The sequence below is a fragment of the Verticillium nonalfalfae genome (genome assembly GCF_003724135.2).
Source record: "Verticillium nonalfalfae strain VnAa140/NRRL 66861 chromosome Unknown scaffold_18, whole genome shotgun sequence".
Lineage (NCBI taxonomy): Eukaryota > Fungi > Ascomycota > Sordariomycetes > Glomerellales > Plectosphaerellaceae > Verticillium > Verticillium nonalfalfae.
Genome location: NW_021167243.1, coordinates 82,428 through 98,266, shown reverse-complemented (window position 1 = coordinate 98,266; position 15,839 = coordinate 82,428). Strand labels below are relative to the sequence as shown.

Genomic DNA, 15,839 nt, shown 5'->3' with positions numbered 1-15,839 from the left:
TTTTGCTGGGAGTGCCTTGCCGACCACAAAGTCATCATATCGAAGGACAACAGCGCGCACGAGAAAACGTGTAAGTTCCACCCAGCGAATTGTGCATGACGAGATAGATGGGTGGAGCGATCCGGGACGGCATGAAGCCCTCATGGACCATTGTAATTATGTCTCTTGGTATACCAGCACACAACGCAGGCGCGATGCTTTTTTCACGGTGCATAGGTCACTGTGCAGGATAGTCAGGAATGTGGATAAATCTCGTCTGGCGCAACCCACGACACCCATCCAAGTCTCAACGCACCTCGTCATCGCCGTCATGTTTGCGTATCTAGAGCCGGGCCTTGGTCTCCATATATCGGGTCCTTTTCAAACCACGGCAACCTCTTGATGGCCGCGACCTGCCTCTCCTCGCCCGCCTCGCCATAGCACATGTCCCACTGCCGCCCATTGGGATACGAACCGACCATCTCAAAGCCCCCGTCCAGATCCTCAAGCAGCCGATGTCCGACCCCCGCGGGAACGACAATGACATCGCCCGTCTCGACAACAGGCTCGAAACGGCCCTCGTTGGCCTCGCCGCCAAAGCAAAGGCGCGCGCGCCCGCGGCTGACGCAGAGGACCTCGTGCGTCGTCGAGTGAAAGTGGGTGCGCGTGTACATGGTGTAGCGCCACTGGGGCTCGACGACAGCGACTGACGCGAGGTGGGACTCAATCTCAGCGGCGGTGATGGAGCTGGGAAAGGCGCCGTGGTAGAGGAGGAGGGGCTTTTGCTGGAGGGAGGTGTTTGGGATCAGGTTGTGGGCTGGGATGAGGTGCTTGGAGACGCGGAGGGAGGCCAGGGCGGTGAGCTGGTGTGACGGCATTGTCGTCTATGAGTCTGAGGGTAAATTTCTACAGCGTGTCGAAGTGAGACGGGGCTACGTTCCTCGTGTTCGTCACATGTTGTTGTTGAGGTGCCGATGTGAAGCTGCTTGTGGCGTGAGAGAGCAGTGACGTCATGCCGGCCTCGGACTATTTCAGGCTGGACACGACGGACCGGAGCCGAACACGGTGTCCCCGGCTCGTCCTCCGAATGGAACATGGGAGACAGCCTCCGCGAACGTTGATATTGGCGACCCAGAATCATGGTACTTTGTAGAATGGCACTCTGGAGTCCCGGCAGTGTGGCGGTTGAGGGGTCCTGTGGGTTGGACCAGCGCCGCCACATGGGTGCCAAGACCGCGTCAGGCCTAAGCCGGTGCCGAGGTTCGTTTCGCGACGCGCCTAGTTCGTTCGTCGACAAGTCTGGGGTATTCTGATGAGAAATCATCGTCGCCTCGGCCTGGTGACATGGTAGCCATGTTGCTCCGTTTTTGTTCACCTACAGCAGCATCACAACTCTAGTCTCGTCACATCTGTTTGTTGGAATCTCACAAGACACTTTTCTTTGACACCATATCGATTGGTGCATCTGCATGCGGCCCACGTTGCACACCATGTCGAAGGAGATCACACCCTACGCCGAGGCCAGCAAGGTCACACAGCTGGCCCCCGGCGTCTTCCTCGCCAATCTTTCGGCCAACTTTTGCATCGGCTCCGTCCCCAACGGCGGCTACGTCGCCTCGACCATCATCCGCGCCGCCGCCGAGCACCTCGCGCCGCGTGGCCAGACCGACTCGATCACGAGCCACTTTGAGTTCATCGACCGCACCGAGCCCGGTCCCGCCCTCATCATCCTCGACGACGTCAAGCTCGGCCGCTCCGTCTCGACCCTGCACGCGACGCTCTACCAAAACGACCTGCAGCCGGTCGCCCCCTTCATCACGCCGCGCACCCGCAAGCTCGTCCTCTCATACCTCACCAACGCCAGCCTCGCACGCGAGCAGGGCCTCACCCTCGACACCACGTGGACGCTCACGCCGCCGGCGCCGCCGCAGCCCGCGCGCCTCGACCTGCTCGCGACGGACGCGGCCCCGGGCTGGACGGCGCGCTCGCCGCGCCTCCGCGGCCGCAGCAACCTCGTGCGCTCCAACAACAACCTGCAGTGTTTCTTCCCGACGACGGCCCCGCGCCGCGGCCAGGAGGACGTCTGGCTGCGTCTCGCGTCCGGCGAGCCCCTGACCAATGCCGTGCTCGCCTACGTTGTCGACGCCATGCCGTACCTCGTCGAGGGGTGGCGCCCCGCGGCCGACGAGGCGCAGACGCCGTTTCGCACCGATGAGATTTGGTGGTATCCCACGCTCAGTATGAACCTCGACATCAAGCGGGGGTTGCCCACGGAGGGCGTCGAGTGGCTGTTCATGAGGACCATGGCGCGCGAGATTCGCAACGGGCGGTTCGACCTCGAGGTGACGATTCTGGATGAGCAGGGGAACTTGGTGGCCTTGGCGAGTCACGTCAACATGATCCTCTCCATGGCGAGAAATATGAAGAAGAGGACGGAGAAGCTGTAGACCATGTGCTTGGGAGGCGAGATATGCGTATAGATGCAACAATCAGGTTAGACTAGACCAAGGGCATGGTATCCATCGAACGACTGCCATTGGCAAACGATCTCGAGACATGGCAGCATGACTTAGATGGGTCACGGTATTGTATTTATCGTAGTCAAGCTCGCTCTGAAATCAGATCATAATGTTAAAGAGAGAAATTCAGAAACACGTTACTCCTTCTTGACGCCGGGACGCCGCTTCTCGATCGACAGAACCGTGTCGATGAAGCCCTTCTGCAGCGCCGACTTCTTCCGCACGGCCAGCAGCTGCGCCGTCTTGAGAATGTTCTTAATCTGCCGTCCGTTAAGTGGCAGCTCCGCGAGCTCGTCCAACTCGGCGTCCGTGACCTCCACATCAATCTTGGAGCCGTTAAGAAAGTTCCTCCAGATGACGCGACGCGACTCGGCCGTGAGGTCAGGGTACTCGAGCGACACGTGAATGCGCGACTGGAAGGCGGCGTCAATGTTATCGACGCGGTTGGTCGTCATGAAGAGAATGCCCTCGTAGTACTCGAGGGTGCGCAGGAAAATGGAGACGACCTTGTTCCGCTCGAGATCGTGTGTGCTGCGGGCCTCGAGGAAGACGTCACACTCATCGAGCAGAAGAATGGCGTCCCAGCGGGCCACAAGCTCGAGGATCTGCGACAGGCCGTTCTCCACCTCCCATGGCTGCGAGCCCAGGTCGCCCGAGCTGAGGGTGTGCAGGGGCACACGCAGGTTCTCGGCGACAGCCTCGGCCGTGAGCGTCTTGCCCACGCCAGGCGGGCCCGAGAGCAGGCAGATGATGCCCTTGCCCTTGCCCGAGATGACATCGTCAAAGGAGGAGCCCGAGAGCTGCGCCTCGGAGAAAGCGAGGATGAGTTCCTTCTGGTCCTCGTCGAGGACGAGCTTGTCAAAGGCGTCCGTGTTCCAGACGACTTCGCGAACCTGCGAAACGAAGAAGTCGAGCCACTTCTTTCTCTTGAGAGAATAACCCCTGGTCCGTGAGCGGGCAATCAGCAAGAGATAAGGCGTGAGCCTGAGATTGCCGTTCTCAGCAAGACCGTGCTCGCGCTTGTAGGCCTGGAGAGCCTCGAGATCCTTGGCCCGCCAGTCACGCAGGTAGCGGGACGGGTAGGGGCTGTAGCTGTTGAAACTCTTAATGTCGACGACAATGCGACCAGAGACATCGACGGGGACCTCGTTGCCTTCGCGGTCCCAGGTGATGGCATCACCTTCGTACTGCTTGTAGTGGTGGCCGGCAAGCTGCTCGAAGATCAGGCCACGGTGGGTGAGGCTGGTCACCAGCGCCTCCTTCTTCTCGTGGAACTTCAGAGGGTACGCATTCAGGCCAGTGATGGGCTTAGCCCCGAGAAACTCAGGAATCGACATGCGTTCCTTGTGGCGACCAAAGGTCTTGCCATCGTAGTCGACACATTCGGCAGTGATGGCGAGAACATTGCCGCACCGCGTCTCCTTGTACTCGGTCTCGTACATCTCAAACGCCGACAGCGGCCCCTGGTGGGCGGCCACGATGATGTCTGAGGGAGCAAAGATCATCCAGAGATGTTCAAACGTGATGACCTTGGTCTTCATGTAGTCCTCAAAAGCAGCAATATCCTGCCCAATCTCGTAGACAAGAATGTCGTGGAGGACAGTAAGGTGCTCCTTGGTCAGGTCATCGAGGTCCTCCCTCTTTCTGTACTCAACGAACTCGGCCCATCGGTGCACAAACGGCTGGAAGGGTGCCTCAAACTCAAGCTTTGCGAGCTCACAGGCGACACCAGGGTAATCCTCCAGGATGTGACCCAGCGCCTTCTTCAGCCAGGGGCTCTGGATGGCGATCGAATGGGCCTCGAGCTTCTTGTGGGCGGCGGTGCTCTTGATGTTTCGCACGAGCACGGCGTACTTGGCCGTGGACTTGTTCTCCGCCGGGCTGATGACGTCGTCGGGGTACGCGCTTTGCCAGGTCCAGTTGCCGTCGTCGTCCTTCTTGGAGCGGTAAATGTTCTTGACCGTGCTGATGGAACCAATCTCGGCATCTGGGTTGGAGTCGACGGATTCAGTGTCAGATTCGTCCTCGTCCTCGTCCTCGTCCTCGTCGCTCTCCTTCTCCTCTTCGTCTTCTTCGACAATTTTCTTCGCGGCCTTCTTCGACTTCTTGCCACAACAGCAAGTGTTTTTGGCAGCGGCATCGCCGTTCACAGACGTGGCATCGGGATTGTCGGTGCCACCGGCATTGGCAGAGGACGAGGCGTCAGAGGTGGACTTCGCCGTTTCGGAAGCCAGTCGCTTGGTGACGGCCATGTTGAAAGCGGATGTACAAGATGAAAGAAATTTGGATTGTTCCCTCGATGGTATTGACACATTGAGCGACGGCTCCACGCCTCTCTTATACACACTCTGGCGGATCCGTCTGCTTCACGGATTGAAGCTGGACAGGATCAGTTTGCAGCCACAACTGTGGGACTGAGTCACCGGGAAGGCCATCCTCACGCTGGCTGCCTTGGCGAACAAGCAATCCTGCTAGGCTGCCTGGAGAGCTGAGGCCAATGCGACGACGTTCTTGACGGCTCGACAAGGCAACAATGCCCATTCACGATATCCCCTGTCCGGAACTTTGCAGGTAAGGAGGGAGCCGCCAAGCGCGTAGAGGTGTGAAGCGAACGCTGATGGGCTGGCCCGTCGGTAGTGCTGACCCTGGTTGGGCCGTTGTGTAGGCAGCGGTGCGATGTGGCGATCCCGCCCCCAAAACGACGCCTCAAGGCGCCGACTAAAAGTAACCCTAGGCGACGGGAGGGCGTTGTAGGTGGAGTGGGGATCAGGGTTGGGGGGGACTGATGAGGCCTCTTTCGCTTCCTTGGCACATTTGCACCTGCGTTGCCAGAGGGTGCTCGTCTGGGGATGTCTCAGTGCATGCATGCAGCTGGCTCGCAAACGTGTGGGTGGTTATTTGATTGATTGAGAAAGTTGTTCCTGTAGAACAGAGGAGGAATGAGGATGCAGAAAGCATGGATGGAGAGGATCCGAGGCGCACGGCAGTCCTGGTCCAGGCAGACGCCCATCGCTGGTGACACCTTCCTGAGGCTGCTGTCGAGCATGACCCCGCCGCCGTCTGACTCAGAACCTACGAAATTCATGGACCAGACATTGACCTCGTCCCCAACACTCGCAATTCATTTTATCTAGGACGAGGTTCCCTACCCTCCGTTTACAGGAATTTGTTTGGTTGGCCCGTTGATTATTGCCCCCAGTTCTCGGTTTTGGCCTTGAGTCTGGTGTTTTACTCTCACCGCCTTGCCATTGGGGGAGCGGCCAGCCCAACTCAGAAGGCAGCTATGATCGCGAACGCTTTGACGAGACATGATGAAGGACTGCATTTCGAGCAGTCCGACGTTGGAGTCACAAAAAAATCGGACCGAGGTGAACCACGAGAAGCAAGGACCTCAAGTGCGTGGCTGTTGTCGAAGAAATCACCAACTTCAACATCTAGAGCAAACTTCAAGCATGTGCCAGATGAAACAGAATACAACCCAACGCCTCAGTGTACAGGAAGATTTGTCGCTAGGCTGGAATGCCTGAGGTATCTCACCCCCGAAGACGGACAGAGTGTCGAAGCCGGGTTTCCCAGCATCCTGGGTGAAGTTCTCTCTGAGCCGCTGCAAGATTGATTTTGCTGGTTACTCTGGTGTATTGCTGAGGCCTAGCCTTTCTCGACTTCTCGTCCACACAGGCAGGTACCGAAAAGCTCCATATAGAGCCTTCACGACCCAAAACTACGGCACAGACTCCCACGTCAAAGTGACCGATCATCTTTGAGATCTCTACCAAATGGAGCATCGAGAGTGGTGCACCACGTGGTGAGGTGGCGGGTATTACTTCCCAAAGATACGCTGGACGCAATTGACACGTGCGATGTCATGGGGAAGATCCCAAACCGTACATCTGTTCCATCCAACATCAGATATTCCAGATAAGCACGGTCACATCGTGCAAACGAAAGAAAAAAAAAAGATTCCATGGTCAATCGACAGTTCCCCCGCAAATGACATCAGTTGCAAGCCGAATACGCCGCGATTCTCATTCGGCTCGATTGCCGAGTGGTCATCTGTCTGCCCAGCTATCCACTGACCACCGGCACTGGCCGCCACCCCAGCGGAGCAGCGGAGCTTCGGATCGCCAACCTCTCAGTCAAACAAGCATCGATTGACCTCCATAGACTGGCGCTACCTCGGCAGTTTGATCTACCGTCGCGGCCGATTGACCGACTTGAGCAGAAACTCCGTTGGCGACTCCAGGCGAGCCCGGCTGAATGCTGCTTTCTCCGCTGTCGATAGACATGGCAGGTGCAGCGCGAGATCAAATCTGTGGGACGATGCGACGCTACTTTACCCCTGACGCTGAGCTTCCGTCCCCAACAGCCAACGGGCCTGATTTTCATTGACGCGGCTAACAGGAACCATGATGTCGCGCGGAAGATCGACCATGCACCCCTCACTGTCGGCCCCTTCACCCCCGAATCGCGAGGGAACCGGCCGGGGAAATTTTGTTTACTTCTCGGTGCCGTTATGACGAACTTTTTTTTTTAATTCAAAGGTAGCGAGACGGTATAAAGACTATTGGGCGTGCTCTCCCGTGGAATGAGAGTGGTCGGTCACGCGAGCTACGTTCTCTATTTCCATCAATATGAGGCTTTCTACGACCGCAGCTGCTCTCGCGGCCCTTGGCGGACTCTGCGCTCAGGCGCAGAACGTGACGGAGTGGCCTCTGCACGACAATGGCCTGAACAAGGTGGTCCAATGGTGAGACTTGGGAGATTGCGAAAGAGGGGGCATAGCCCTGATTTGTTTCCAGGGACCATTACAGCTACATGATCAACGGCGAGCGCCTGTTCATCTTCTCCGGAGAGTAAGAATAGGTCCTAGACTAAAGACGTCGAAGATGAAACTGACACCGTAAAGATTCCACTACTGGCGACTTCCAGTGTCAGTGACAATGTCGAATGCTTGTGCGGTATATGCAGCTGACAATGCCCAGCCCCGAGCTATGGAGAGATTTGCTCGAGAAGATGAAGGCAGCAGGGTGAGAAAAAAAATGGCATTCCAGGATTCGACTGACTGGCGTACTGACCATTGGCTCGACAGCTTCAACGCCTTCTCGATCTACAACAGCTGGTTTGTGCATGACAAAAGAATAGCTGGGTAACAAGCTTTTAACACTTTGTGTGATAGGGGCTACCACGAGGCATCTCCCGGAGTGCTTGACTTCACCAGCGGTGCTCACGACTTTGTGTCCCTCATGACGATCGCGAAAGAGGTCGGCATCTACCTCTTGATCCGCCCCGGACCCTACGTCAACGCCGAGACCAACGCCGGCGGCTTCCCCCTGTGGCTCACCACCGGCGAGTACGGCAGCCTCCGCGACGATGATCCGAGGTACACCAAGGCTTGGACACCCTACTGGGAGGAGATCTCGAAGATAATTGCCCCTCACCTCGTGACGAACGGTGGAAATGTCGCCATGTTCCAGATCGAAAACGAACTCAATGGCCAGTGGAAGGACATTGGCAGGAAGATCCTCAACCCGCCCATCGCCAACTACATGCAGCTTTTGCAAGACAGTGCCAGGGACTCGGGCATTGATGTGCCCGTCTTCCACAACGCTCCCAACATGAGGGGCTACTCTTGGTCGAAGGACTTCTCCAATGCTACTGGTAACGTCGATACTGTTGGCGTTGACAGCTATCCGTCTTGCTGGAGCTGCAACCTGTCCGAGTGCACGAACGTAAGTTGTCATCTTTTATGATTGGAGTATGGTCGAATCCTAACACGGTGTAGTTCAACGGCGAATACGTCCCCTACGTTAGTCTTGTCGAACCCTAAGGGTCCGCGTTCTCGATGCTAATATTTCGCAGAGCGTGGTCAACTACTATGACTACTTCCAGGCCCAATCTCGTGAGTCACGAAACCTGCAGCCCACATAAATAATGTTAGGCGTCTTCTTGATCTAACCGATCATTAGCATCGCAACCAAACTTCATGCCGGAGTTCCAGGGGTATGTCGAGCACGCCACAGCACCGTCAGTGCACTACTGCCATGGACGATAAACTAATCCAAAACAGAGGCAGCTACAATGTTTGGGGTGGTCCTGAAGGTACATTTCAAAAAGTCACGACTTGGAAACCCTGAACTGACGATTAACAGGCGGATGCCCTGCCGACACTGGAGCGGATTTCGCCAACATCTTTTACCGCAACCTCGTGTACCAACACGTCACTGCCATTTCGCTCTACATGATGTTTGGAGGAACAAACCACGTATGTGGTGCCAATGTATATTCTTTTGACCATGACCATGTTAACGTTCGTCTTTAGGGATGGCTTTCCTGCCCCGTTGTTGGTAGGCTTTCATGTTACCCCGCGTAAAACCCAACTAACACAACGAAAAGCCACTAGTTACGACTACTCGTCTCCCGTATCGGAGAACCGTAAGATTGGCGACAAGTACTACGAGACTAAGCTTCTTCCCCTCTTCACCCGAGGTAAGCACAGAGGGTCGTCTTTACTGGACTGGAAGATCTCACAATCGTTTAGTGGCCAAGGACTTGTACAAGACAGAGAGGGTGGGCAACGTAAGTGAAATGTCCACTTAGTCTGGCTCATTTTGGTACTAACGTAGAGACAGAGCACGTCTTACACCAACAATCCAGCCATCGCCGCTTCGGAGCTCCGAAACATCGATAACGATGCCGGTTTCTACGTCGTCATGCACCAGACTTCTTCTTCTGGCACTCGCGAGACCTTTAAGCTCGATGTCAAGACATCGGCTGGCGACCGTGAGATTCTCTGTCCAACTTTCACCTCGGGCTGAACGCTAACATGATGCAGTGACCATTCCCCAGCACAGCTCCATCACCATCAATGGCCACCAAGCAAAGATTCTTGTCACGGACTTTTCTTTCGGCAGCAAGACCCTCCTCTACTCGACCGCTGAGGTCCTGACCTACGCCGTCTTCAATGAGAAGGAGGTGCTCGTCTTGTGGCTCCCTGAGGGCGAGTCTGGCGAGTTTGTCGTCAACGGTGTGACGGACGCCCAGTCTGGAGAGCAGAGCCTTGGCAAGATTGACTTCTACCCCGGCGAAGACAACATCACCGTGTCCTACACCCAAGAGAAGGGCATCTTCACTGTCGACCTTGAGGATGGTTCTTCAGTCGTTCTTCTCGACCGCAAGGCCGCCTATCACTTCTGGGCCCCTCAGTAAGTGATATGTGATTGAGCTCTTTCGCAGACAACTGACTGTTCATAGGCTGGACAACAACCCATTCTTCGTCGAGAACAAGACTGGTATGCAGAAAGATCCCCAGTGTGCCTCCGTTATTCGCTGACTGTCCCTATAGTTCTGGTCCAGGGCCCCTACCTCGTCCGCCACGCCTCCATCAACGAGACGAACCGTGGTCTTGACTTGCGTGGCGATTTGGACGGCCCCACGACCGTTACCGTCTTCGCCCCTTCTTCGCTGTGTTCCATCTCCTGGAACGGGGAGAAGGTAGCCATTGAATCGCGCAACGGAAATGAATTCACCTTCAGCCTTGATGGACCAGCCAAGTTTGAACTGCCGGTCCTTGGATCGTGGAAGTACGATGACAGTCTGCCAGAGATTGCGCCCGACTACGAGGCATCGCCATCGACCTGGATTGGTAAGAGGTCCATTCTTTGACCATTTCTCACTATCTGACATGTTGTAGTCGCCGACCGAAACGAGACCAGCAACACTGAGATTCCTGATCTCTCGAACCCAGTCCTCTACGTTGATGAGTACAAAGTCCACGTCGGCAACCACCTGTTCCGCGCTACCTTCCCCTCGACCGATGAGCCTCCTACTGGCGTATTCCTTAACCTGACTGGTGGTCTTGCCTTCGGTTACTCTGCCTGGCTCAACGGTGACTACATCGGCTCGTACCTCGGATACTCTTACCTCGGTGCCTGGGCTGAGGAGCTCTCCTTCGACAACGCCACCCTGGCGACCGAAGGCGAGAACGTGCTTACAGTCCTCATGGACAACTCTGGTCACGACCTGCGTGAGGCAGCTCTGGCTCCCCGTGGTATCTCCAACGCCACTCTTATCGGTCCTAGCAGCGAGGCATACCGCTTCTCCGAGTGGAAGATTGCGGGCACGGCAGGTGGCGGCCAGGGCAACATCGACCCCGTCCGTGGCCCTCTCAATGAGGGAGGCCTGTACGCCGAACGCATCGGCGTGCACCTGCCCGGTTTCTCGGACGAGTCCTTCACGTCCTACCCCTCTAACGCCACGACTCTCGACGTGCCCGGCGCTGGAGTTCGCGTATACCGCACTACGGTCGATCTCGACGTCCCCGTCGGCCTCGACGTTGCCATCTCCTTTAGGCTGACGGCGCCCTCGAACTCGACCTTCCAGCCCACCAAGTCTGGCTACAGCAACCGCGTCAGGGCTCTGCTGTTCGTCAACGGCTACCAGTTCGGCAGATTCAACCCCCACATCGGCAACCAGGTCCACTTCCCTGTCCCCCCTGGCATCTGGGACTACCACGGCGAGAACGCCGTCGCCGTCACTCTGTGGAGCCAGGATGCCAACGGTTCTGAAATCAAGGTAGAGCTTGAGCTGGACTACGTCCATACTACGAGCTTCGATCTCGGCTTCGATGGCGAGTACCTGCGTCCTGGATGGGACGAGAAGAGACTGGAGTATGTGTGAGGACGGAGAATTCAATGAGGAAAATTCTTTGGTGTTGACAATCTCTGCAACATGATACGAGCTTGACTTGGATTCTCGTGACCGGGGTAGCATTTTTATGAAGAAATGAAGTTGTATGCTCGTGTTCGTCAAGACTTCCACACCCCGTGCGTGAGCACTTTTTAAATACAAAGTTCCGATACGCAATAACGACACACATTTGACACGAACGAGCTCGTGAATACATTTTAGCCTCACAATCAAGCGCCCGAACTGCACGCCATCCTATTCAGTCTTTTGCCAATCCATGAAAAAGGCCTCCCACAGGTGCCCGTCCAGATCGGTAAAGCTGCGGACGTACATGCCCATCTCAGCCCCGTGGTCCTTCATCGTGTAGGGATCGCTCTTGCCGCCAGCAGCGACGGCCTTGGCGAGGAGGGCGTCCACCTCGTCGCGCGAGTTGACGGCGATGGTCAGAAGCGTCTCATTGGTCTTGGCGGTGTCGGCGACAGTAGCGTCCGGGGGGATGAATTTTTTGAAGCAGTCGACGGCATGTATCATGAGGCAAATTTTCTCGTTCGGGGCAGGGAGAATCAAGGCCTTCGTGGTTGGGACGTCGCACCATTCGGCAGGGGTGAAGCCCAGGGCAGTGTAGAAGACTTTTGCTTCTTCTGGGGAAGACGTGGAGGCGTTGATGAAGAATGTAGGCTTGGTCGACATTGTGGTTGGGTTATGGGATAGAGAAATTATTGGGGAATGTTAGGAAGGAAGCGATGTCTGGCTGGACAGGTGGGATTGGGACTGGTGTGATGAAATGAAGTGAAGGATTGGAACCCAAGTCGTCCAGCCGGTGGCAGATTCACTGAATTTATCATTCCCACTTCACATGCCAACTTCAGTTCCGCAAGAGGTCAGTTCCGCAAGAGGAAAGAAGAGGAGGAGGCAAGATAGTGTCTCATAATCTCGAACATCTGCGCCGGCGGCGCTGCTGCCTGGCGCCAAGTTCAGCTGTGACTGCAGTGGCGCACATCGTGAGGGGTTCACGAGATTTGACGCGGGGCGCGACGAATGAAAACGCGTGCCAACCGCGTAATCACGTGACCATGGTCCTCAGGATCTTCGGAAAGATGGCTAGTCTTACCCGACTGTGTACGGAGTCGTCTTTGAGAGACTGGCTGTGTTTGACGCCGCCACATTCGTGCGGCTTTCCGTTAGGCTCTGGGAGTGGGGGCTCCGTGTGATCTTGTGTTGATGCAAAGTGTGTCAAGAGGGAGCATGTCAGGTTCCTGTAGTCACTTATCATGAGATTTATCTAGAAAGCAACTTGAGAAAGATTGCGATAATAGACTGGCTTCCGCGGCACACATGGAAACCTCTGCTAGTACATTACATCATGTAGTTGTGCATCGCGTCCGGAAATGCGCAGAAAACCAAGTATCCATAATATGAAGAGATGCAGAAAACGAGCAGAAAGTTCCTTGCATCAGTCGACCGAGTAGAAAATCATCACTTGTTATTCAAGGTGCTGCTGTTGTACGGGTGCAGCTGGTCGACGCTCGGTGGTCGCAATAAGACGAGGAGCTAGTAAGCGACAAGATGCCAATTTGCGTCTCTCAGTATGCCGCGAAGGCGAGTCTCTGCTCGGCCTGTGCCCATTATCTTCTTGAGAAGGTTGACGAAGGCTGCAGACTTGACCTTGGTCTCGTGTCCACCCTTGTCGCATCCGAGCATTGGAGGCGACGAGAGCGATGAATACGAACAGCTATGATGGTACCAGGGCCAAGGACTCTGCTGCTCATGTAGAGTCAGAAGCGGACGCGACCATGAGAGATCCCTATCAACCATTCTACCGGGAATTGACGAATGTAAGACATCTTTGATGCTGTCGATGTTGCTGTCATTGCTGCTGTCGCTGCTATTGTGATGGTGCTGGTGGAGGTTCAGGAAAGCTAAGTGGAAGAACGAGAAGGTCGTGATAATACCTCACGAGCTTGCTGCAAGGGCCACAAGTATGTCTACACCCTCCGTTCAATCGGGAGCCAACAGTGGAGGAACATTTTTCACCCTCTTGCCTACCCAATCTGGACTAGAAATCTCGGCTTTACCCAGATAACGGCGAAGAACCAGGCGCTCGTTCACACCCACAGGATAGAGCAGAAGCAGGATGGTGAAGCTTTTCAGGACCCCGTTGCCCAGAACATTCAAGAAGTGAGAAAGGGTTGACGCCGCAAAAATAGAACACACGCTTGATCCATGTGCCATGTGACGCAGGCTTAATTTGCATAAGATTGCAGAACTAAGCTGCAGGCACCATGATTCTCATCTCGCCAGGGTTGTTGCCTCACAGCGTCTGCAGCATTTTCGAACTATTGTGCACAGGGGAATGTCAGTCCTACTTTGCAAGGCTGATAAGAGTAAGTAGCGATTTGCAGCTCCGCGTGTTTCCCACGTGAGACGTAATGGGGAGTGTTGATAGAACAGGGAATTGCAGCAATCTTCCTGACGTGTTGCCTTCCCCTGTAAGCGAATGCGATGAGATACAACCAGACAACCTCAGCATGTAAGTGTAAGTACAGGTACGAGCTTGTGTCGAACTATATGCACCGAGTAATCCATTTAGAGGTCACCATCAGTTAGATACGGCGACCATAAGCCTTCAGCCATTTCGCTAGGTCGAACATGCCGAGTTAAATCACAACCAACTCATGCTGACCCAACATGTAAAACAAGCATCACATTATGGTCACATATGCAATGGCACGCACAAATGCATCATAAGTATAGCATTGAATGCTCCCAGTATTAGCCCACCACCATTCCTGTCTCCCCGGGCTGTTGAACAACGTTCTCAAACGAAGAAGAATAAAATATACAAGATGTTAAAAAAGAAAAAAAAAGCGCCCAACCCGCTACGCAAAGTCGCCCGTTACTCATTCATGCAAAATATTAGAGGCCGTGCAGTCGCATGTTCTCAGCATTCGATAGTCTATTCGTACGAAGCGACAGCCGCTCCCTTACAGCAAGGCGAGACCGGCCGCACCAAAGGCGACGAGAGCGGCGCCCGAGGCACCGATGCGGCCGGCACCGGCGGTGGGGACGGTCTCGATGCCGGAAGCCGTGGCGTTGGGGGCGGGGGTGTAGAGGGTGGTGGTCACAGTGGTGGCGGCTGGTGGCATGTCAGCAAAAGAAGATAAAATAAAAAACAGACTCTGACGTGGAGGATCGGGGCAATCCGTTACATACAGCTAATGTCGTTGTAGACAATGACGAAGGAGGTCGTCTCGACGGGCACGAGGGTGATGGTCGAGGACTCCTCGTACCAGGTGGAGGTGGCGGTCTCACCGTCCTCGCCGCTGGGCACGACGACGACGGGAACGGTGACCGTCTCGGTCTCGGTGGCGGTGGCCTCGGTCTCGGTCTCGCTGGCGTCGTCGCCGCCGGGCTGGACCCAGACGGTCTCGGTCTCAGTGCCGGACCAGATGGTGGTGGTATCCACCTCCCAGGTCAGGGTCGTCTCGGACTCGGACGCCGTGACGGTGGCAGTCTCGGCGGAGACGGTGACGGTCGTGGTGTCGACGGTCTCCTGAGCGGCGACGAGGCCGGCGGCGGCGAGGAAGAGGACGGCGGAGGAGCGCATTTTGATTATGAAGGGGTTGATGGTTTGTTGGAAGATGTAGCGACGGGCTGGAAGGCGTTGCTGAGTAGCGACTGGAGACTGATGCTGAGAACTGAGGCTGATGAGGATGAGGATGAGGAGATCTAAAGGTAAGACGGGCACGCTTGAGGCTGAGCTATATAGTCCAAGTCGGAGCGCTGGCAGAACAGGTCGTCATGCACGATGGAAACGACATCATCGTCACTCGGTATGGGCCGCTGGCGTGCCCTGGTGTGCTCTGCGCGGACAAACGTATGCCAGGCGATGCCACGCCGGCGCCCAGGCGTTCGTCGGCAGCAGGACACGTTCAGACCCAGTAGAGGGACGTTTGACGATGGGGTACCATTGCCAGGGGCCAAATCAGGATGCTGGCAAAGCTGCTCTCAGCCGGGGGGGTTGGGTTTCCTGCTCCATGCTGCAGCGTGGTGGACAAGGATGAGGGGTCAGATAGACGTCAGCTTCCACGCTGCCACGGCACGGCAGGCAGAAGAGCACGGCTGGGGTTTCTCTCGGTTCACAGCATCTCGTTGGAGGACGTGAACGGCCGAAGGCTGGGAGTGGCATGGCAGCAGGGCCCTTGGGGGTCCAGGGTCGATGCTGGGCACCGTCAGACAGACAAGGGTTGGCGGTCAGGGCCCGCATGGGCGACATGGCGGGGTGGAAACAAGAACCGACAGACCACAGAGAAGAGGGATCGCATCATGGGCCGGTAAACAGGAAAATCCATAGCATCGCAATGGCGTGCGTGAGGGCCGGCCTTTCGTTCGTTCGTCCGTCCGTTGGCGCGGCCGAGTCGCAACGTGAGAAACAGGAAGAGGCTGGAAAATCAAGAAATGGCAGAAACGGCGGCTCAGACCAACAAACGGCGACAAGGTCTAGTCTAGGTAGAGACCCTGCAGTGACGGCAGTTCTCCAAATGTGATTTCCTGCTTTCTGGCTCATTGCGCCAATTTCTGGTCCCCTCTGGTCTCGGCCGTCGGCACCGTTTCCGAGAACCCTTCTTTGATGCCGTCCCGCCATGTTGACATTGA

At 55.9% G+C, this 15,839-nt stretch overlaps 6 protein-coding genes across 6 annotated transcripts; 2 read left to right on the top strand and 4 right to left on the bottom strand.

Moving 5' to 3' along the window:
- Window positions 1–308: 308 nt before the first annotated feature.
- On the bottom strand, window positions 309–857 carry D7B24_002987 (uncharacterized protein; the record flags this gene model as incomplete). The annotated part of the gene is made up of 1 exon (XM_028637182.1): window positions 309–857. One exon carries the CDS (start codon window positions 855–857, stop codon window positions 309–311), a length of 549 nt encoding a protein of 182 aa, XP_028497390.1.
- A 612-nt stretch (window positions 858–1,469) lies between these two features.
- Window positions 1,470–2,426, top strand: D7B24_002986 (uncharacterized protein; the record flags this gene model as incomplete). Its single annotated transcript, XM_028637181.1, has 1 exon — window positions 1,470–2,426. One exon carries the CDS (start codon window positions 1,470–1,472, stop codon window positions 2,424–2,426), a length of 957 nt encoding a protein of 318 aa, XP_028497389.1.
- Window positions 2,427–2,635: 209 nt separating this feature from the next.
- D7B24_002985 (uncharacterized protein) lies at window positions 2,636–4,750 on the bottom strand (the record flags this gene model as incomplete). Its single annotated transcript, XM_028637180.1, has 1 exon — window positions 2,636–4,750. One exon carries the CDS (start codon window positions 4,748–4,750, stop codon window positions 2,636–2,638), a length of 2,115 nt encoding a protein of 704 aa, XP_028497388.1.
- A 2,379-nt stretch (window positions 4,751–7,129) lies between these two features.
- D7B24_002984 (uncharacterized protein) lies at window positions 7,130–11,174 on the top strand (the record flags this gene model as incomplete). Its single annotated transcript, XM_028637179.1, has 18 exons — window positions 7,130–7,245; window positions 7,310–7,351; window positions 7,481–7,525; window positions 7,588–7,617; window positions 7,675–8,227; window positions 8,281–8,304; window positions 8,358–8,397; window positions 8,465–8,498; window positions 8,566–8,597; window positions 8,648–8,760; window positions 8,818–8,842; window positions 8,892–8,984; window positions 9,037–9,074; window positions 9,128–9,278; window positions 9,331–9,700; window positions 9,750–9,787; window positions 9,841–10,140; window positions 10,189–11,174. 18 exons carry the CDS (start codon window positions 7,130–7,132, stop codon window positions 11,172–11,174), a joined length of 3,030 nt encoding a protein of 1,009 aa, XP_028497387.1.
- A 264-nt stretch (window positions 11,175–11,438) lies between these two features.
- D7B24_002983 (uncharacterized protein) lies at window positions 11,439–11,873 on the bottom strand (the record flags this gene model as incomplete). Its single annotated transcript, XM_028637178.1, has 1 exon — window positions 11,439–11,873. One exon carries the CDS (start codon window positions 11,871–11,873, stop codon window positions 11,439–11,441), a length of 435 nt encoding a protein of 144 aa, XP_028497386.1.
- Window positions 11,874–14,167: 2,294 nt separating this feature from the next.
- On the bottom strand, window positions 14,168–14,790 carry D7B24_002982 (uncharacterized protein; the record flags this gene model as incomplete). The annotated part of the gene is made up of 2 exons (XM_028637177.1): window positions 14,168–14,319; window positions 14,397–14,790. 2 exons carry the CDS (start codon window positions 14,788–14,790, stop codon window positions 14,168–14,170), a joined length of 546 nt encoding a protein of 181 aa, XP_028497385.1.
- Window positions 14,791–15,839: the final 1,049 nt, after the last annotated feature.